The sequence below is a fragment of the Phaethon aethereus genome (genome assembly GCF_964289735.1).
Source record: "Phaethon aethereus genome assembly, chromosome: 3".
Classification (NCBI taxonomy): Eukaryota; Metazoa; Chordata; class Aves; order Phaethontiformes; family Phaethontidae; genus Phaethon; species Phaethon aethereus.
This window is the reverse complement of record NC_138576.1, coordinates 28586277-28608230: the sequence shown is the minus strand read 5'-3', so window position 1 is coordinate 28608230 and position 21954 is coordinate 28586277. Positions and strand designations below refer to the sequence as shown.

The 21954-nt window shown below is 36.2% G+C and overlaps 1 protein-coding gene across 1 annotated transcript in view; it reads left to right on the top strand.

Moving 5' to 3' along the window:
- Positions 1–21954, top strand: part of DST (dystonin) — a gene marked incomplete at its 3' end in the record, with an annotated part of 320121 nt that overhangs the window by 257993 nt on the left and 40174 nt on the right. Inside the window, exons 61-73 of the mRNA XM_081998014.1 lie at positions 590–831; positions 1862–2068; positions 5774–5893; positions 6071–6178; positions 7902–8120; positions 11172–11375; positions 14210–14441; positions 14793–15019; positions 15715–15837; positions 16555–16656; positions 18664–18765; positions 19882–20055; positions 20861–21016. Coding sequence (XP_081854140.1) covers positions 590–831; positions 1862–2068; positions 5774–5893; positions 6071–6178; positions 7902–8120; positions 11172–11375; positions 14210–14441; positions 14793–15019; positions 15715–15837; positions 16555–16656; positions 18664–18765; positions 19882–20055; positions 20861–21016 — 2216 coding nt within the window. The remainder of the gene's footprint in view (positions 1–589; positions 832–1861; positions 2069–5773; positions 5894–6070; positions 6179–7901; positions 8121–11171; positions 11376–14209; positions 14442–14792; positions 15020–15714; positions 15838–16554; positions 16657–18663; positions 18766–19881; positions 20056–20860; positions 21017–21954) is intronic.

The following is a 21954-nucleotide window of genomic DNA, read 5'->3' as shown; positions in this document are numbered from 1 at the left end:
CACACATGGTTGGGGGCGGGTGGTATCCTTTTCTGTTCCAAACTTAGACATTATGCATAGTCTGCAATGAAATCTGAATATACACTAATAAATTTCAGCAGGTTTTTTTTATTTTAGCCTTTTGAGTTGTGTTTCAAATGGGTGGTAAAGAGGGTGTACAGTGATGTCAAATATTACAGTAGTTGAAAATCTAGTTGGTATTTCATTGATTTTTTTTTTCTTCACATTTTCAAGAACCCTTTTATAATTTGGGGGGGGCCTCTGAAAGTATTGTGAATTTAAGGGTGGATTTTTTTAAAGAACATTTGCATTAAATATTGGATCTAAGTCCTTACTTTCTAATAGTTTAGTAAAGCAGAAAAAAGACAGAAGGACAGATCCTGAGCTGGGGTAGACTTTGTAGCTCTGTGGACTTTGGTGACAGTAGGATAATTTACAATAGTTGGGGATTGACCCTGTCATCTTGTTTGGGTTACTTTATAAATTAAATACTGAGATTTCTGTAATAGATGGGGTTTGGGATTTGGGTGGGTTTTTTTGCTTTTAAATATTTGTGATCACAGAAAGTAACATCCCTCTGATATTTTAGGTGATGAAGTTATAATAATTCAAGATAAACTGGAAGGCATTAAGGCGAGATACAAAGACATTACAAAATTGAGTTCGGATGTATCCAAGACCTTAGAGCAGGCTCTGCAGCTTGCAGGTCAACTGCATTCAACTCACGACAAGCTCTGCAAATGGCTTGATGAAGTGGAGGTGGAGTTACTTTCGTATGAAACTCAAATACCAAAGGGTGAAGAATTAAGCCAAGTACAAGAAAGACAAAAAGTAGGTTTTTGAACCTGTGAGTTATTTATTGCTGTATGATTCAGCTAGGTTTTGTGTTAACTTCTCTTTGGCCTGAAGTTGTTTTGTGAATAACTAATCTTGGCATCAGATGATTTGACTAAATGTAACAGTAGTTAAGAATCAAACTCACTTTCCAGAGTCATCTGTTATAATCACTTATGAAATTGGGCTGAGGTTTATTTTTAGCTCTAGAGAAGCACAACATTTCCTTTTTATTCAAGCAGCTACCTAATCCTGGGAAAACTCTTAAGTTGTCAAACAAAGTTATTTTGGTTCTTTAGTTGTGACATGGATAAAATCCTGTGAAGCATAAAAAAAGCCATCATTTAAAATACATATTACTACTCTTGTTTAACAATATTTATTTCAAAAGAAAAATTGTAGTATAAACTGGATGCATGGACAATGTTGGAGGGAAGCTAAAAAAAAACCACACCTTTCCATTAAATTTTGTACATATATAAAAAGAAGTGAAATCGTTGCGGCAGGGGGTGTTCTGTACAGGTAAGAACTCATTCCTGAAGCATTGTGTGATTATTTGATTGGAATTTAATCCAATCATTGCTCGTTTAAGAAATCACTTGAATTCATCATATTTTGCTTTGTTGCATACCTGATTTCACTCGCTGGTGATTTAGTTCCTTATGGAGTTGCAGGTTGCAAAGAGTATGTGTTAGTTTTATTTTCTTTGGTTGCTTCATGAAGTACGAACAACTCTTAGAAAATTGCAAAGAATTTCAGACTGTCATACTGACTGGAGAAATATATTTAAGATATATTCTGTAGAAAATTTGTCGTCAGGAATCACCCACTTTTCTGTCAAACAACTTACAGTATCAAAAAGCTAATACAACTGAGCTGAAAATAAGTGTACTAATTTATCCCTTTGGTTTGCGGAAAACATTTTGGTTCTTGACTCATGGAGTAGTTGAAAGGATATAAAAACATGTGGAAATTGTGTTTGTTCAGCTCCTGTGCTGACATGTTTACTTTAAATGGCCTTTTTCAGGAGTTGAAAAAAGAAGCAAAGAACAACAAAGGCTTACTGGACACTTTGAATGAAGTTGGCAGTGCGTTCCTGGAGCTGGTGCCATGGAGGGCCAGAGAGGGGCTTGACAAGATGATAACGGAGGACAACGAACGGTACAGATTAGTGAGTGACACAATCTCTCAGAAGGTGGATGAGATTGATGCTGCAATCCTGAGATCTCAGCAGGTACTGAAAACTGTTCTTTGGGCAGTGACAGATAGTCTCTGGCAATGTGTGCCTGAACAAAAGGTGTCCTTTAATAACGTTGCCAAACATTTGTTGTAATTGAGCGACAAAAGGCCTGTTTGAATGGAATGGGACTCCACTGTTAAGATATGAATGCAGAACTCAGCTTTTTTGATGACACAAGCATCAGTCTTGCAGATAAAGTTGCTAACTACCCTGTGGCACCTTAAGTAAGTTTGCTTAAGTAAGAACTGAATGGCCCATGTCTTTTGCAGATCATGTTGTGTTAAGTAAAATCTGGTCCAGATCCCCTGCCAATTTTGCAACACTGAAATCACTAGTGTTACCGCACCTTTTAGCATCAGCTGCTTGTCTAGCTCCTTTGTAGTTTCCACAATTAAAAGCTGGATCATCTTGTTGAGGCTGTAGTGGATGATTTAAATAACAATTCCTTTTATTCATACCCACAATGCTTTTCTTCTTGGGGCTCAAAAACTGACTTATGTGGAGGTTTCTGTACACACACAGATATGTATATATATGGGTACACTTTGAGAACTGGCACTCTAATTTCATCACTAAATAGTCTCATATTTAAGCTCCTTGCTTATAAATGCATCGTGGAGACACAATTTTCCAGTGTCTGCTTACAATTCAGGCATAAAAATATTGGTGGAGATTTCTGTTTCTGCTAATAGGTTCCCATAAACAGTTGTAACTGGACAAGGAGAAAGCATGTGTGACATTTTCAAAGTTTGTTGAAAGCTGGCTAAAAGAGGCTGGCAGTAACTCAGATCTCTTTATAACTGAGGTTAAAAATAACTTCATGTTTAACTTTTTAAGGGGTTTGCTATGAATATTATCTGGTCTCATTAACCAAATCATCAAAAATGAAGGGTGATTTTTTTTTTTTTTTTTTTTTTTTGGATGAGTGATAAGATGAGATAGGAGAGTGTATGTTGGCTCTCCTTCAACTTTTTTGAAGTACGTGAGTATGTTGCATTCCCTAGTACAAGTTAAGCAGATTCGAGTCCTGGCAGGAAAGGTGATGTTAAGAGGGTAAGAGGGCACATTGCACCCTAGTCCTGCATACCCCTAACCTCCACTTCAGCCCAACTTACATTACCACAACATAACTCTGTACGCTCTGTCTTGTGATAAATGTCAAGTGGTTTAACACTCTTCCAGTGAAGGATAAGCTACTTTCCATTTAGCTTGGTGAAAGACCATGCAAAATAAAAAATGTTTTCAGAGAAGCTAGTGCTCTGAAGCTTACCCTGTGGCAACTTGTTCAAGTGCCTGTACTATTAAAAAGTTTTGAGTGGAGGACAAAGCCCAAGAACATGAGGGTTCAATGGTAGTAGTGTGGGGTTTGTGCAAGATGTTACTGAGGCAAGGTGACAAATGCAGTAAGCTGTAGGACAGGAAAGCATATTGTTCCATGTTGTGAATGGAAGCTGGAAGTCTTAATAGGCTAATGCAACATCCTGTTTTTTAATTACCTGGGCAAAATGCTCCCAGATGGATACAGTTATACTAGAGATACATTCAGCTACACATTTTAATCTTCATTTCTCAATACGGAAAGCAGTGGTCAGTGTTGTACCCCAGTGCAAGGGGTGCTCTGTAGAAACAGAAGGTTATATTCTATGTTTGGCTTACTTGTTCTTCATTCTAAAGCAGCCATAGAGAGTGCTTTAGAAAGCATTCATGGAGAAAATCACAATGTCATCATATTCAGAAGTCAATCATTCCTGGTTAGAAGGAAAAAGTACCACAATGAACTATGCTTGGTTAAACTGATGGGAATGAAATAGATGATTCTATAGTGACTCAAGTGAAGTTCAGGGCTCATAAATAACTGTCATGTATAATGGAAAGAAAACACTTCAAATTTTGGATGCAGAGAGTACCAATTTTGTGCTTTTTATTCCTTAATGTTATATTTGAACATCACAAATTGGAAATACGATACCTTCAGCAAATGGAGTTTAGAGTCCTGTCTTTCCTTGATGCTATGTAACCTAGAAGTTTCACTGCCATGCCTTGATTTCGTTATTTCCATTAAATATTTTCTCCATATTACTTACATACCCATGGATATTTGGTATCGGGAAGTCACATGGCAGTTAATTTGTACATCTAATGCATTTGAAATCACCTTCTTCATTTCCTTCATTTGGATCATAAATAGATGGGCTTCTGAAGAGCGTGGTTGTGAACTGCAGTTTCTAAAGCCAGGATTTAACTACCACTGGTGCATGTGCTTCGTGCTAACATTTAAAGTACTGATTGTTTCAGAATGTACCTTTCTATTAGGAACTCACAATATTTAGGACAAACTTACTTTCTATTACTTTAAATGAGAAATGACATATAGTGAAAAAGAATGTTTGTGCTCTCTCTCATGTAACGAATGGATTATAAAAGGCTGAAAAAGATTTACTCATGAAGAATGAAATCTCAGAACTGCTTCTTTTGTTTTTGTGTGACTCATGATTAACCACCAAGACAAGACTGATTTAGTGGCTAAAGTGAACTCCAGCTATGTTACAGGAGCAGGGCTGTCCCGGTCTATAGCCACAAAGGCACAGACCAGCAGATTTAAAAGACAAGAGCGACTGAGAGTGGTCAGAAAGAGACTTCTGAGGAAAGTGTGGGTGTCAACAACACAAGTAGCAGGTTCTGATTTAAAACATCCTGATAGACTTTCACAATAACTCAGAGCCATATTAATGTTCAGCTAATTGCAGTGGGGGTCAGAGTTTTAAATAAATAAATAAATCAGTTCTTAGTAGTTTCTACAAAGACTGTTTCGTGCATCTGATCATCCCATGTAATATTTCTCTATGGCTTAAGCTCAAAGCTGCTCTTGTTTAGTAGTGCAACATGTATGTGCTAAGATACATGCCTATGAACTTGAGCTGAAGAGAGAATGTATGATTTTTAATTTGGTCTTACTTTTCAGTAAGATCCCCACATACTTCTTTTCAGGCTCTCATGCTCTCCTGCACAAATCAGTAAGAAACAGATCCTTTAAATCCTCTCATTACTTTAGTGCTTTGAGCTAATTTCTGAAACATTTAAGCGTTGAATAATGTTAGTCAAAAGTTAATGTTGTAGGAGAAGGACTGGCTGAACCTAAATGCCCCAGCGAACTTTTTGCATTTAATCCAAGGTCTAGTTTTGGATTAAATCCCATCTTCTCTGAATTCAGTGAGGTTTTTCCACTGACTTAGTTGAATTGTGATTGTTTTGCCTTCATCATTTAATACCAAAGCAGCTCTTAAGGTTAAAAGGATAACATCAAACAGCTATTGCCTAGGGTAATTGCAACACTAGTAGTAATAATAAACATAGAGATGGAAAAGACACGTGACAGTAGAATAAAATCAAAGTAAACAGTCTAGTTAAAATTCTGAAATTATAACCTTTTTTATTTTCCTATGTCTGTTAGAGAGCGGTAGGCTTTGGAAAAAATGTATTTGCTTCTGTTGCTTTGTCACGCTTATGAATTAAGCTGTTTGTATTAAAAACCCTCAGAACCATTTTGGGCTTTGTATTTAATTTATATATGGAAAGTGACCCTCTATCTTTCTAACAATTCAAAAGTATGCTTTTTAATCTTCTTTAAAATTTTTGAAACAGTCATTCTAATTTCATGTCTATAGAACTGCTGAACTAATTTATGTCTCCCTCATTTAGTTTGATCAAGCAGCTGATGCTGAATTTGCCTGGATTGCAGAAACAGAAAAGAAACTGATGTCTCTGGGTGATATTAGGCTTGAGCAAGACCAGACCATGGCTCAGCTACAAGTTCAAAAGGTAAAAGAAAAGCATTTCCAACTGTCGTGTTAATTATTGGCCGGCACACTCTCCATCTAGAAAATGTACTGGCATAATTTAATTTTCAGTACATCATAATGCACTTCAAAAATAGTTTTTGCTCCATGTACTCTTATTTTTTTTCTAACTGCTGACCAATTTTTATTGTGTTTGAAGGCTTTTACCATGGAGATTTTGAGGCACAAAGATACTATAGATGAACTTGTTAAATCTGGGGATAAGATTATGAACACGTGCACCGAAGAAGAGAAACAGACCATTAAGGTAAAGTTCCTTAAATTGGAGCTAGAGCAGTGGATGTGCAGACAACATATAAGTAGGAGTCCTATAGTGTCTTTTTTGAAATACTAATGCAAAAGCATTAATTAGAGCCAGTTCTAGTCTGAGGGTTGTAATACTAGAAGAAATGCTGTTGTATATTACTGTCCTTCCTTCAGGATGTTCAAAGAACAAACACTGTGTACTTGCTTCATTGCCTGACACTAATTTGGAGCCCCATTTATCAGCTTCATCCATGGTAAATACCATTTTAGCCAATGGACGATTGAGTGAATAGGTATTAGTCATGTGGGGTGGTGTGTGTGGAGTCTGACTGTTTATCTTCCCTAGTTCTCTTGGGTCAGTGATGCCCTGAGTGTGTGTATTCCTGTGCTGGATTCAATGGCTGTGCACCTCAGCGTGAATCTTTACTTTCATTTCTGCTGATTTCAGTGTAGGCTTTATTTGCCAAAATTGTTCCATCCTGTTGACTAACACAGCCCATGAAAGGCATTCTTTTGCCTTTGTTTATCACCACACACACAGAGGCTGATGCTGGGGCTGTATGCATATACAGACAGATTTTTCCTGTTGGCATTTGAGAATGGGTTAGTTGTGGGGTTGGGGTTTTTCTGCTAAATTATGGCGAGGCTGGATATGTTGTGTAAATTTAGTCCTTCCAGTGACCATGCTCCTTTAACAGCAATACTTCACTAAATGTGCTCTGCTGCAAGAGCTCCAAATAAATTTGATTTGTTCTTAAGTGAATTTAAAATAGATGACATGTTCTGTCTATGAAAGTGTATTCATAAGGGAGAGCGATTTTATGTGAGCCTCTATTAAATATTTGTATTTGTCAAAAATACTGTACATCTGTGTGTTTAGGCTATGTTTTGTCCTCTGGATAGCATCTCTATACGTAATTTACATGCAAGACATAACAAATGAAAAGATAGCTTGTTCTGCCAGAAAAGATTCTTTACTGCAAATTCAATGGCTTGCTTATATGTCTAGTTTTCCAAGGCTAGCATTATGTGCATTGTCACATAAAATATTTCATAAAAATGATAGCATAGGCAGTCTTCCACAGGAAAAATGTGTAGCTAGTTGATACTTTCTTTTGTTATCACATGCCTAAATATAGTAGATTTGTAATGTTTCAACCTTGTAGTTCTAACCTACTATTAACAGTAAAACATCCTCATTAATTAATGTATGCTAACCTGGAACATAATGTTGTGTGGTTTCTGTTGCAAGTTTGTAAGCTACAAGCACAACAGTATATCCTGTTCTCTTGCCAGATATAAAAAAAAAAAAAACCTCAACAGATTTTTGGGTATTGTTCGTGATGCTTTGATTCAGAAATGCTGTGGAAAACTTAGTTTCTGCCAAGTGTCACTGAAGATGAGCGTCTTCAGTAAGGAAGTGGGGCTAAGATCTGCAGTCAAATCATTTGCAGCTTGACTGGAAGCCCTATGAATAAAATGTTATTTGTAAATATCAATATCATTAAATACGTTCTAATGACCTGGAAAGTACTCTGCCGAAGTCCAAACTCCCGCAATATTGATTCTGTCCACCTTAAACACTGGTACTGTAGAAACATTATCAAAACTAAAATTTGGTTGACTGTGTTTGGTGCTATGATTATCAAAGATTGTTTAGAAATGAAGGTAATAGACATGTGGAAAAACATACATTTCTGTTTTTTGTTAATATTATTCTACAGAAAAAAATGGAAAGCCTCTTAAAGAAATATGATGCAGTCTGTCAAATGAACTCTGAGAGAAACCTCCAGCTGGAACGGGCTCAGTCCCTAGTTAACCAGTTCTGGGAGACTTATGAAGAACTTTGGCCATGGTTAACTGAAACAGAAATGATCATTTCTCAGCTTCCTGCACCAGCCCTCGAATATGAAACTTTAAAGCAACAACAAGAGGAGCATAGGGTAAGAATTTTGCCAGTTTTGAAAAAAAGAGTGTGAAAAAACCCAAATAGTATTCTGCTTAAAACTGTGGAGTACTCTGCTAAATGCCATAAACCCAGACAGTTATACTTCTGTTAAAAAATAATTATTTCAAATAATAATACAAAATAAATACATTTTCAGTCATGCTTCTACTGTTTCCCAAACTGTGCATGCAAACAAGATTCTCTGGGGAAGGCAGCAAACAATGTATAAGCATAAAAGAGGGCTAAAGGGAAAAAAATTGCCATTATAGTGAGAGAACTGAGCACACAAAAGTTAATAGTTAAGAAGTATATTTAAAAGTATACATTAATGTCAGTATTAGAACAAACCAAACCCATAAACAGAAAGAACAGACATGGGATGTTGTAGCAAGCAACAAAAGAAGGTGGAACATGACTGTCTAAAGAACTGGTGTACCTGCTGTCAGCATGCTGGTAGTGAAATGTTGCCTTTGTGTACAGCCTGTATAGAAATATGGACATATGTTGGTCTTATGTGCATGTAAAAAATTTGAGTTTTGTTTTCTTCGTATCATTGGAACTAAACTTAGCTGAGCTAGGAAGATGGACAATTAGAAGGCCAAGAATTGATTGCTTGGGTTCCATCCAATCCCATAATAATTCCTCATGTCAGATGTTTGTTATGTAATAATTAAAAGAAATAATTGTTTATCATAACATCACAAAATAGAGGCAAAAATGTTGTAGGCTGGCCACCATATGGGTTTTCTTACATGGAGGAATAATCATCTGGGATAAAATTTGGTACGTTTCATATATGGCTACTAAAATCACATGGACTCAGATGTATCCCACCGAGGTTAAAATCCTGCATGTTTTGGCATATACAAAGTCCATATGGCTACTGGAGATAGCTGTGTCTCCCTCCTGGGTGACTAGGTTTTTTTATTTTAGCTGCCTCAATTAAGTGACTCAAGTTAGATAGGATGAACCCTGACTTCAAAGTCTTGTTTACTCTGAGACCAGTTAATGAAGATGTGCCACTCTTCCATACTGGTAAACACTGGGTTCACTCATTTGTCTTCCTATTATGTCCACAATGAACAAACATGCTCTATTAAGAATAGCCGTATAACATGAGCTTTAGAAACTATCTTCATTAGTCACCATGACCCAAATCATGCTTGCTTTACTTACAGGATTGTTCCTCATCTACTTTAATCATTCTGCTTGCATGAGAAGCCCTTCACATGAGCTTCTATTTTTTTGCATTTTCCCTGGGCTATGCCATTAGTGGAGATTTGTTTGTTAAGTAGAAGATTCATGTCAAGCAATTTTAACACGTAATCTGATCTGAAATACTTATTTACTGGAATTGTTTACCCCATAGTAAATCATAAGGAAGACCAAATAATTTATTACTGTATTTAAAAAAAAAAAGAAGTTCTGAATGTGTATTGAAAACAGTTTTCTATACTCACTTACATTTCTGTTGTGATGTATTTACTGATGACTATCTTGGTTCCACTCGGAGTCATGGGATTCATGGAGTTGATTCTGTGTAACAGGCAGTCAATTTGATTTGAACTTAGCTGTGGGCAGAGTACTAGCATAAGGTTTGGACACAGAAATGTGCGCTCTTGTGGCCTTGTGTCATCTATTTGTGCACAAAAATAAAACACACAAAATTATTTTCTAAAACCTTTCAAACTGTTCTTAGCTTTACCTTTTCCTCTCCTCTGCTAATCAACATTATTTTTCTTGTTGCAAGGTATACAAATAGAGCTACATGCTTGGTAACTAGTCAGGGGTTTTTGTATTTTCGTTGCTGCTTTGTCATCAGGGGACAGTGGAGGATCATGGTCACTGTCTTTTCAATCTTCTCAATCTCTCCTCTTCTGGGAAGAAGCAAGTAAGCAAACTAGTATCAGGATTTCTTTTTAAGGGAAGGACCTAGTTGAAGAGAATTTATTTACACTGAGACTGAGATAGGCCCTTTTCTATGTCTTCAACAATTTAAACAAACTCTGAGCTGGGAGGAACAGAGCATGTGCCTCTCATGGTCCAGCACAGGGGCTATGGGGTAGAAATGTGTGGAGTTCGCAGCACCGAGAGGGACAGTGCCTCACAAGACAGTGGGATTTTTCTGAAAAGGGAGGGATGAGCTGAGAAAATAAATAAAACTGGAGGGGAGGATTGGGCTACTCCCACAAAAAACCTTTCCCTTTTTGTCAGATCTATGGGTGCAAGTAAACAAAACCAAAGTTCTTAGGCAGGTTGGAAGACACCTCATGACCTTTCACTTCCCTAAGCCTCTGCAGAGTCTTCTGCACAATTTTGACTGACTTCAGGGGTGGATGATGAGAGGGAGTAGGCAGCTGAGATCAAATTTAATTTACTTATTTATTACTTGTTAAACTTTGTGTCAGTTAAGTAATAGTGCTGTTGTGAAGACAGAGGGGTCTTGTGGTCAGACAGGAGATCGCTAAACTAGCTTTGATAGGTCTTTACTGATCAGTCTTCCTTGTCCTTTTCACTGATTTCTTTCACCCTTCCTTGTGCTAGTTTCCCCTTCTTAAATCAAGAAAAATATTCTTGCAGTGCCAGTACCTCTTTCTGTGATGTTCTTCAATGGAAGGCTTTGTGGCAAGTGACAAATACCAACATGAAAAGTATATATGTGGTGGTGTTACGCACATGTCTGTAATATTGTTGTCATTTCTGTCATTACAGGTACTAAATACGATGGGGAGTGTCTGTTGCCAGCATCATATGCATAGTTAGCATCTTATATTTTACCTGTAATCATATGTCCTACAAGAGCATTGCACGGACCTTTCCAGTGCGTCTCTAATTGTGATGTTTCATGCCTGGATAGCTCTGTGTTGGAATGGGAATGACCACTGGCAGAGCAGTCGTTAACTTTATTTGATATTATTTGTGCTTTACATTAGGACGAAGGGTATTTGTTTGGAATTTCTTGCCAGCTGGATGTGTTAGAAGTGTGGACAGCTGTAATGTGGTGGTGCAAGCATAAGAAACTGATAAGTTGTTTCGTTTGTTATAGCAACTGCGTGAGCTGATTGCTGAGCACAAGCCTCATATAGATAAGATGAACAAAACTGGGCCTCAGTTGCTGGAGCTGAGCCCAGGAGAAGGTTTCTCGATCCAAGAGAAATATGTGGCAGCTGACACCCTTTACAGTAAAATTAAGGAAGATGTCAAAAAGCGAGCACTGGCACTGGATGAAGCCATTTCTCAGTGTACCCAGGTATCAATTTAAGTTTAAAGTATAATTGGATTCATTCAAATGGAAAGATACACAGACATTGTCATCTTACATGTACATATCAAGACTAAGCTGCTGTTTTATCTGGATTTTTCAATGTAATGGCCTGTGAATATTTATATCACTGCTTATGGCATTGATTTCTCTATTTCTAGAGGGGTTATAATTTTATATATTGGTCAGTATTATGACTCTGCTGCAGGTGAAAAATGCTATTTTTTTCTTAATTTTGAAGTAAAAAAGGGAACATTAGGCCTAAAGATGTGGGATTTTATTTTCACTTTATTCTGTTTTCTCTTGCTGGTTGATGCTTCATTTGTATATGGATGTCGGTGTTGATCAGTTAACTTGGGTGTAGTTATATCTAGAACTTGGCAGCTTTAGTTACAGTCCATTACCAGTGGAACTAGAGGGTAGTTTGTCATTGGTAATAGCATTTGCTCTTTGTTGCAGACCCACAAGAACTTAATGTAACATATGCTTGCACTCTTAGGTAAAAATATTACAAGTAAATTTAGACCTCACAAAACGTCATCATAAGCATAAAATTCAGATCAAGTCCATAAAAGCTGCGTATCTTAAGTTTATCAGCCTATGCCGTGAATCTCAATAGAGTATCATTAGGTATCATATTCTGGAGACTTTTAAATATTGCGTTAATTGTCATTAAAACCAAACTGAAATTCTTTTACTGAACCCCAAATTCAGAAAAGAACTCAGTAAAACTGTGTACGTGAACCCATACAAAAACCTGAACAAAAATACTTTGCTCTATACTGCTGTTTTTATAGGAAAGTCCCCTTTTTCTCTGTTAGCTGGAAATTAAGTGCTATATTCTGCTCAGGTCTAAAGTACTAAATAAAGAAATACACCTTAAAGTTCTCATCAGGTCTACATTCTAAATAATTTTTGCCACAGGTGATTGTACTTAATGTCATATTCCTAGGCTCTGCAGACTGAGTTTTAAGAACCTGAGCAAAAAAATTGACATCAGATATCATCCTGCTTCTGAACTGGTTATAGACATTATATTATACTTTCAGTCACTCTGAACACCTTCTTTACTTACAACTCTGAAAGATGATTAATTATTTAGATTCAGTGTTTTTCTTTCTCATAAATGCTTGATCCTCCCCCTATTTGGAGCTGCACATTTGAAAATCAATATATTTACTTAGTATTCAAGACCCTGCTTTGTATGTGGTAGACATTAACACATTGTACTGGCTGCTAAGTACAGAAAGCAAGAAGAAAAATTCATTCTTTGGTAACAGCTAGAAAATAATCAGATGTTGAGAAAATATTTATGCAGTACTTTAAGGTTCATTTTATATATGTAAATGTGTATGCAGATGACAAAACAAAAGATTGTAATGTAATTTTGTATAATATCCTTTTTTTTTTTTTTTAAGATACGTAAATATGTATTATCAGGGCTCTGTACTATGATGGCTGTGTCAATGTTTGTCTAGACAGTCCTGGAAGAATAATTATTTAGCTCTTCAAGTTTTAAATTATATCAAATTGCATTATGTATCAAAGGCAGGACATAACCTATGGAGCCAGAATGAGAGGTTATAATGACTTGCATTTTTTTCCTTTTAAGTTCTAAAACGCCTTGTCTCACTCATTGAAGTACGAGTACAAGGTAGCCCACTGAATGCACTGACAACTTAAAAAATATAATATATATATCCTAAAATTGGACCTGAATATTGCCAATTTAATTTCAGTTTTTATCACTTCTGTGAGGTTTTGTTGCCACAATTAGTTTTTCAGATACCTTGAACGTGGGAAGGCTACTGTCTTTCATAACACATTTTGCTGGCTTGTACGATATTCACACTTTCAACAAAAACACTGAGTCCATAACATTAGTCACAGGGTCTGATTTGAAGTGGGTTGTATGGTGGGAAAAAGTAATTACATTTGTATTGCTTATATTCCTTTGAATAGAAAGGATGTAGCTATTTGTTCACATAAGGTAATCTTGTTTTGCTGTGCTCTTTCTAGCACCTTTCCCAAGTGTAGTCAAGAGTGCTTTTTGTGGATTCTGGAGGATCATTAAATACACCCACAATTTATTACTACTGAAAATTTGAAAGGGGCATGGTGGCAAGATATTTTTGAGGAATCTCTATGGATCCAAAAACATGTGGTAAAGGCTAACTTCAGACCTGTACCAAAGGATGAACCATGTTAACATAGTTGTAGTTGAGTTTCTGGGCATCTACCTGTATTCAGTCAAATGTGGGTGAACATATTACACACTGTTGTCTGCTTGTAGTTGCAGAAGGTAATGTACCTTTACTGCACTAATAAGCACCACGTGGACACTATCAAATGTCTTTTTGAATGACCTTACATATAAAATCTTAATCAGTGGTTATATGCCAGTGGTGGTCCTGATATGAAAATGTATGTACTAATATTAAGGTAAATATCTTTCTAAAACGATGAAATCAGACAGCGATGGCTCTCCAAAATCAGGTACAAACTACTGCATGAATTACACAGGGCTAAAAGCAAGTAGATTCTGCCATATCTGTAGGATCCCAGACTTCATAGTAAAATTCTTAAATCTGACAGGAAGTACCATTTTGCAAGGTCGCTTTTGTAATTTAGATATTGGAAGAGGGGAAAAACAACGAAGAGGGTATTGCAACATATACATTACACGTGTATATGTTGAATAGAGATGTTAAATATGTTAATTTTAAAGTACCTTTTTCCAAGAGAATTTCAGATGCCATTTTTCAGTTGTTTTTTTTTCTAATTTTTCTGCTGCTTCTTTCTGTCCTTTACCACCCTCCCAGTTTCATGACAAGATAGATCCAACTCTTGAGAGTCTGAAACGCATAGTTGAACGTCTGCGGCAGCCACCTTCAATCTCAGCAGAAGTTGAGAAGATTAAAGAGCAAATCAGTGAAAATAAGAATGTGTCAGTGGATCTGGAAAAACTTCAGCCGGTGTACGAGACGCTTAAACAGAGAGGGGAGGAAATGATTGCTCGTTCAGAAGGAGCTGATAAGGATATATCTGCTAAAGGTAGTAGACTGAGAAACGTTTCATGTAGTGGAAATACAGCAAGCTGCAGCATATAAAAATCTTCATTTCTGATGACTCTTACTTTGGGGATTGTATTCTCCTGGAGAAGCTGCTAAAGATCTATAAAAGTAAAGCATTTGTTTGAAATAATTCATAGTGGGTGTGACCTTTGCTTTATTTTTAAAGGCCATGTTGGTTGTTTCCACTTAACATTATAAGGAGTCCTGTGAAGAAACAATTTTAGAGTCTAAATTTTAAAATACACACATATGTTTCTGCTGTAGAACTGTAGGGAGATTTATGGCCAAGAGCTGTTTTCCGAGGTAGTAATCTAGTTCCTTTGTTGTTTAGCTGTTCAGGATAAACTAGACCAAATGGTCCTCATTTGGGAAGACATCCAGACCTTGACTGAGGAAAGGGAGGCCAAACTGTTGGATGTAATGGAACTAGCTGAAAAGTTTTGGTGTGATCATATGGCTCTTGTAGCTACTATTAAAGATACTCAGGACTTCATTCGAGAACTGGAAGGACCTGGAGTTGACCCATCTGTAGTCAAGCAACAGCAAGAAGCTGCTGAGGTCAGTAGAAAGTATTTTGTTGGCTTTAAATATTTTATTTACAGAATGTAGAGAAAAGACAGAATTACAATGAAATATCACAGGAGAATATTTGTTTTTAGAGACCAAGAGGGGTAATTGTACTATAATGATATCTCAAGAGTCTATGGTAAATGACATGTATCAGGGCTTAATTTCAATGAGCATGCAACATGTGCCTGTCATTATATTTACATATCTGTTTATAAACATGTATATAATAAGTATGTCACTGGGACTTTTATAAGTTATACATACTTTAGATTCCCTGAGTAATACGTAGCATTTAAATGAAGGGTGTACAGATGTATTGTGCTCTATGTATTACGCTCTAAGCCTGTAATTATTTATGCTGATAGTTAAAGATTTGAAGGTTGAATGATAACCTCTGAAAAAGAAATCACTCTGATTAAAGAAATCTAATTTAAAACTTCCTGTTTATTTTTTCCATCTCATGCATAATGACATCATAGCCCATTGTTATAATTTAGACTGATGTCAGTTGATTTCACTCTGACACTGCAAAGGGATGCTTATATTTTAAGCATCCAATTGTAAGTCTAAGTGACTTTAAAGAAAACAAAGGTGGATTCCTGGTGTGTTCTATCTTGAAAGCAAGCTGTACATAGATTATTAAATTTAGTATTAGGAGTGTTGGATTTTTTTTCTCTTTGTAGGCTGCTAAAGAAGAAATTGATGGACTACAAGAAGAACTAGAAACAGTTGTGAGCCTTGGCTCTGAACTTAGAGCTGCTTGTGGAGAGCCTGACAAACCTATTGTCAACAAGAGTATAGATGAGGTATGGGAAATGCAGATGCTTAGACCTGTTATGTTAGATGCTTGTTCAGATGAAATTGGTCACCCTGCCCCCAACAAATTTTGAAAATAAAAATTTTGTGGCAAAAGTGAGATACTCCTTAAGCCTTTGTGGTAAAGTAAGGATTGCCTTTCAGGTAGAATGTACAGAAAAATTTATTTTATTGATTTATGGGTTAAAATTTTTGTAAAAGTCAAAGATTTTTTGTAAAATACTCACTGATTAATATGGTAGATGGCTACTTTTTGCAAAAGTAATGCTAGAATAAGCTTCAGATACATCTGAAGTAATATATTGAGACATCTTAAACTGAGACAATCCTGTTTGGATGACTACAAAGTACTTTTAATTTCTTTGATGTTCAGCAGTGTAAGTTTCTTTTAAGCTACCTTTATTATAATGATGCAACTCCAAATGACTTAATAATAATATTTCCTGTATTAATTATAATCCCTATGTTAATAAAAATAGTCAATAATCAGTACTGAAGTTTACAACTTTTGTAATTCAGAACCTCCAGGGTATTCTGAAGGAAACTAATTATGCAGCAATAGGGAGAACAAGAGTGTTAATATGGAATGAATATGAACTATTCATGCTTAGTTTATTGGTGTTATTGATCAGTTAATAATTAGTGAATGTGCATTATACACCAGTAAAGTTCTTTTGTCCATTGGAGTAAATTGCATTTACTTGCAGCTGAATTCTGCCTGGGATGCCTTAAACAAAACATGGAAAGAACGGGTGGATAAGCTTGTTGAAGCTATGCAGGCAGCTGTTCAATATCAAGATGGACTGCAGGTAAGATGGTGTGATACAACTAACCCAATCTTGAGTCAATAGGATTTAATGTAGTTGTAGTAAAAAAATGGCATGTAATTGGGTAGGTGACACGAAATGTATCACTGTGATTATAGTGACTACTTTCTTCAGTAAGCAGGTATTTTTTTCAGGATTGGTTGGTTGGTGGTTTGTTTTTGGTTTGGGTTTTTTTTTTTTTTGCATTAAAGAATATCTGTGGGGTTGTTCTTTCATATGTTGCACTATGTTTAGATTCAAATTTAACGTCCCCTTGTTTATTGATAAGAGCAGAGGTTTTCTGAATACACACATTAACAGTAATCCTGCTCCCATTTTCTTGTGATAGTCAGTACTTCATATGGTAGGCGAGTTGAAGTTGTGACACATTTACATGATCTGAAAGAAACAGAATGCAGGTCCATATACTCACTTGCTGCTATTTTCTTTGAGTGGAGGACAGTCAAAGAACTTCAATTTTATTCCACCTTTTTTATAAGTCAAATATTTAAGCTTGAATATTTTAAGCAAAAAATATTGTTTACATAATGTTGCTGGACCATTAACTTATACTAATTCTTAGTATAATTTATCCAATCACAATATTTTAAATCTGTAGGTAAATTTTCCAGCACTTTTTTTTAAGATATACTTTCTGTCTGTGTGATGGTTTTTGTGGGTTTTTTTTATTTTTGCATATTCTTTGTACATTTTGGCTGGGTGGATGCCTCGTATCTTTTGTCAGTGAATAGCTAAAAGACTGAAACATTTGAAAAGATTCCAAACATGGTCAGATTTTGCAAAACTATTTTTTTTGCTCAGTGGAATTAATATCTGTCTTGGCTCGTTAAATCTTTAAAAATTAAAGTTGCACACATGACACTGAGGGCAGTTGCTTGTGTGTTTGGTGCAGAGCAAGCAGCAGAACACTCCTTAATAATAACACAACGTGCCTGTTTTCCAGTGCACCCTCACTATGTATTTTTCTCCAAGTTCTCTTATGTTCATACTGCTTGGGGATTGACTTTTAGGGTTATGTTAGGAACATTGCCATTGGTTTAAGTGCTTTGTATTTCCTGTGGTTGTACATTGTACATCCTGCAAGCTTGGTACTTTGTGAAAGAACTGTATTCAAATGTCTTCTTAGGCTCATTTCAATAGACAATATGAAAAGTATTGTGGGCAGAGTGTTAGCTGCAGCTGCCTCATCCTGTTGAGCATTTTGGGGGTAGTTCTCCTTTTCTCAGGGAGCTGTGTAGCAGTGGGCAGCAATGACAAGCCATCCTAAGCCATTCTCCACAATGAATCACGGGAGGAAAAGGGCCTAACAGGGATGATTTTTTTCCCCTATGCAATTACCCAGATTGATACAGCTGTTCTTAATCTGCAAGTAGAGTGTTCCTGAGGTTGTTCTGTATTATATCAGGAGCAAGAGAAGTTCCCGCAAACATTTATTTTTTTAAGTTATAACTGTATTATCCTATGGAGATTCAGTCAAGCTCAGTTATGACCCTTCACTACCTAATATGTACTCGATGGGTCATGTTTCGTGTTCCTTACACAGATAACATTATCCTTCAAAAGAAGTTTGTAATCATCATTTAAAGTGTGTTATCAGTCAACTACCGCCTTCCATTTTCACTTCAAAGGACTGCAGAACAGTTTGTCTCGTACTTACGTTTCAGGTTATTCACAAAAACTGCAGATTTTGCTCGAGAAGTAGGGTGCTACTCAGCATGAATACTACCGGCAGAATATTACTACTAATAGAAGCTCAGTCTTGCAGCATGTACATTCTTGTAACTCTTGCATGAAATACTTTAGTTAATATTTGATCCCTTGTGTTGCAAAGAAACCTAGGTTTCGCTGAAGAAAGCTATTTTCTTTCAAAGAGCATAGCAATATTGTTCTCTGGAGTAAAAAAAAAAAATCTGATATTTTACTTAATACAACTTTCAAACATGATACTGTTTCTCTGCTCATGCTTGAATTTCATACTGTGATTTTCAGGCAATATTTGACTGGGTAGACATTGCTGGCAGCAAGTTAGCATCTATGTCACCAGTTGGAACAGATCTGGAGACAGTGAAGCAGCAAACCGAGGAACTTAAGGTATGAACTAGCAGTTTATTTAATTTCTATTTTCATCTGTCTGCATTTTTCTGTAGTGTTTAGGGTTTATTTTTCAAGAGTCAAAAGCAATTTTCAATTTCTAGTATAAAAGAATCTGCATGAAAATTTCAAATAACATTTTGCTGCAAACTTTTAATTTTAAAATATATTTCTATTCCAAATAGATGGTGAGACTGCATTTTATTTGTGAATATGTTCTGAGAGCCCAGAAATACTTGGAAATAGCATTCCTTCTCATTCAGAGGCTTTAAGGCTGTTATGTACAGGGTTCTTTTGCTATGACCTTTACATTTTCTGGTTTCTACCATTAACAGCTTCCTTGAGGCTCTGAGAGAATGCCTCCAAAGCTTCGCTTCTGCCATTATAGGCTTTATCTAAATGCTCACACAGATCATGACATTCCCGATACATGAGTAAGCTGAAAATCAAAATTTCAGGCGAAAATTTCTATGACTGAATATGCTTCTGGCATTGGTAGGCTGTTAAGCTATATATAAAAAACAGGGTTTTATAATGATCAGGGAATGTCCTTGGTTTTGTTGCTCACTTGTACATTTTTTTGGCTGTGGGCAGGTTGTTTATCTATTTTATGATGTAACTTCAAATGAACCATAATCTTACATAGTTGAACACACATATGCAAGTTGTGTTCGGACTACTGCCCAAGCTGTGTGTACAAGAGGGTGTGCTACTAAAGAAAATTTGCAGAAAGCTCTTCTGAAGAATAATTCTATTTGAAGCTTAAAGTATTACATTATCACAACAAGAGCTAGAAGTTACTCAAGATATGTTCTGCCCTTTTTACAGCCGGGGAGATCATTGGAGAATACTTTCCTATTGGGCATCTTTTTCATGCTCTGGTCACAGTTAGCAATATCTGCCATCTATGTAAGACACTGTCGCATAGTTTCACTTAGCTGGGACTGTCTGGATTATCAGTGTCTTGGAAGGATTTTGACTCTGGAAAACAAACACCCAAATTTATGAAAGTTGACAGTGATGCATGAGGATTGTAAATATTGCTGTACTATGCTATATTCAAGAAGATTGTTACTTGTGATATGTTTATTTGTATTCTTTTTCTATTTACCATAGCAATTTAAGACAGAAGCTTATCAGCAGCAGATAGAAATGGAAAGACTGAACCATCAGGCAGAGTTATTGCTGAAGAAGGTAACAGAGGAGAGTGACAAGCACACTGTTCAAGACCCTCTCTCAGAGCTCAAACTACTGTGGGACAGCCTAGAAGAAAAAATTATAAATAGACAGGTAAATAAACTTGAAGGTGGGGGCTTTATTAATTACTTAGATTTTTGAGAGAAGCTTTTTATTATGTAAAATGTTCATATCAATTTACTCATTCCTCCTATTTTGGAAATTACAGAACTATATATAATAGGATTTGAATTTTACAATTTATTGTGTTGTTTTTATGGTTTTTAAACCCTTAGCAGTACTGTTCGTCGCTTCCTCTGTTAGCAGTGCCATGTTGAATCATTATTATTTCATTTTGGTTATTTGATGACATCTTAAGTAGCAGTTGAAAACATGTTTATATGTGCAGAGGTAACATTAGCTGCTGAACTGAGCACTTGGAAAAAAACACCAAACCAACAACTTAACCAAAGAGCACTGAAATAGTTGAATATTAAATTATCAAAGTGAAAGAGAGATTTAAAGATGCAGTGCTTTGAAGTGTTTTTTTTTTTTAACAGAATAGTTTCACAACACAGATAAGGTTTTAAAAAGATCATGCACCAAATTGCATTTGTATTGAAATTACATTTTAAGAGCCTGTCATATCTGATGAGAGAACCTTCAAATTTAACTCTGTTCTGGTTACATGGGCTCTTCAAAGGTCAGGAATTTAAGCCTGGAATGTCAGGCTTTGCAGGGGAATTGCTAACTCAGCTCTAACTATAAAGTAGTTGCTTGTGTTGGATAACTCTCTCTCCCTGTTTTTTATGCTATCATATGCATGGACTGTGCTCTGGATTATGGTGACTAATGGTAATATAAGCCAATTCACTAGCATTGTGAAACCATTTTATTGTTAATTTTATTTTTACTATAGCACAAGCTGGAAGGTGCCTTGTTAGCCTTGGGGCAGTTCCAGCATGCCCTGGATGAGTTACTGACGTGGCTGACGCATACAGAAGACTTGCTGAATGAACAGAAACCTGTGGGTGGAGACCCCAAGGCTATTGAAATTGAACTTGCCAAACATCATGTATGTAATTACAATGAATATTAACTGAAATGTTCTTTTGATGTTTATCTTAGTGATGAGCTTTGTAGTAAAACTTAGCGCTTGATAAATAATTCTATACAGAGATATTCAAGATGCAGATTATGGCTGAAATCCAGGCTTGGAATAACTAATATCTTTCCTCTTTCTCCTCCATATTCCTTCCTTCCTTACGTATGCCATTCAAGTGGCATAGGTTTTAGCCAAAAAAGACCAGCTCACCATAGTGTCTACATCTATTCACCTTCATTTGACCCAGGGAACTCAAATGTTATTGAACCTGCTACTCTCCCTAAAGCAATGAACTCCTTGATTACTTCTGTTTAGGACAGGTCTCACAAAATGCACGTGGCTGTTACGCATCCTTCATTCTTGTTTCTTCCTTCTCGGAAAATAGTGATTTGTTGTTCTGAATTCTGCATATCTCTTGGGTCCAGCTAACACAGAAAATGCTTCTCTGAAAATCTCAGCAAACTTTAAGGGTATCCAGGCTCCTATCTTTTTCCTTGTTACATACAATGTAGGGCTAATTTATTATGTTTTGTTTTAGTATTTTTACTGCTTATTGTGACTTTGGAGCCCATGGAAGAATGCTTTCATTGTGCCTTTATTTTGAAGAGTATCTCCCATGAGCAAGAGATCTTCCCTACCTCTTTGCATGACTGCTGTTCATGTGCTGATGATGTGTTCTTTCTAGACCTGAAGACTTAAATCTAACCTCATAAATCCTCTCCTTCTTTTAAATCTGCCATTTAATTTTTGGCCTGCATATGATGTGAAAAGTATTCAGAGTCCATTTTGGATTTAGAGAGAATTGATTGAAATTGACAGTACATAGATAATTAAAGCATTTTCATTGTCTGTGTTAATGCAGCTTCTGAAGCCTTTTGTGTGGTTTTTTGGAACTTGAGCAGAGTACA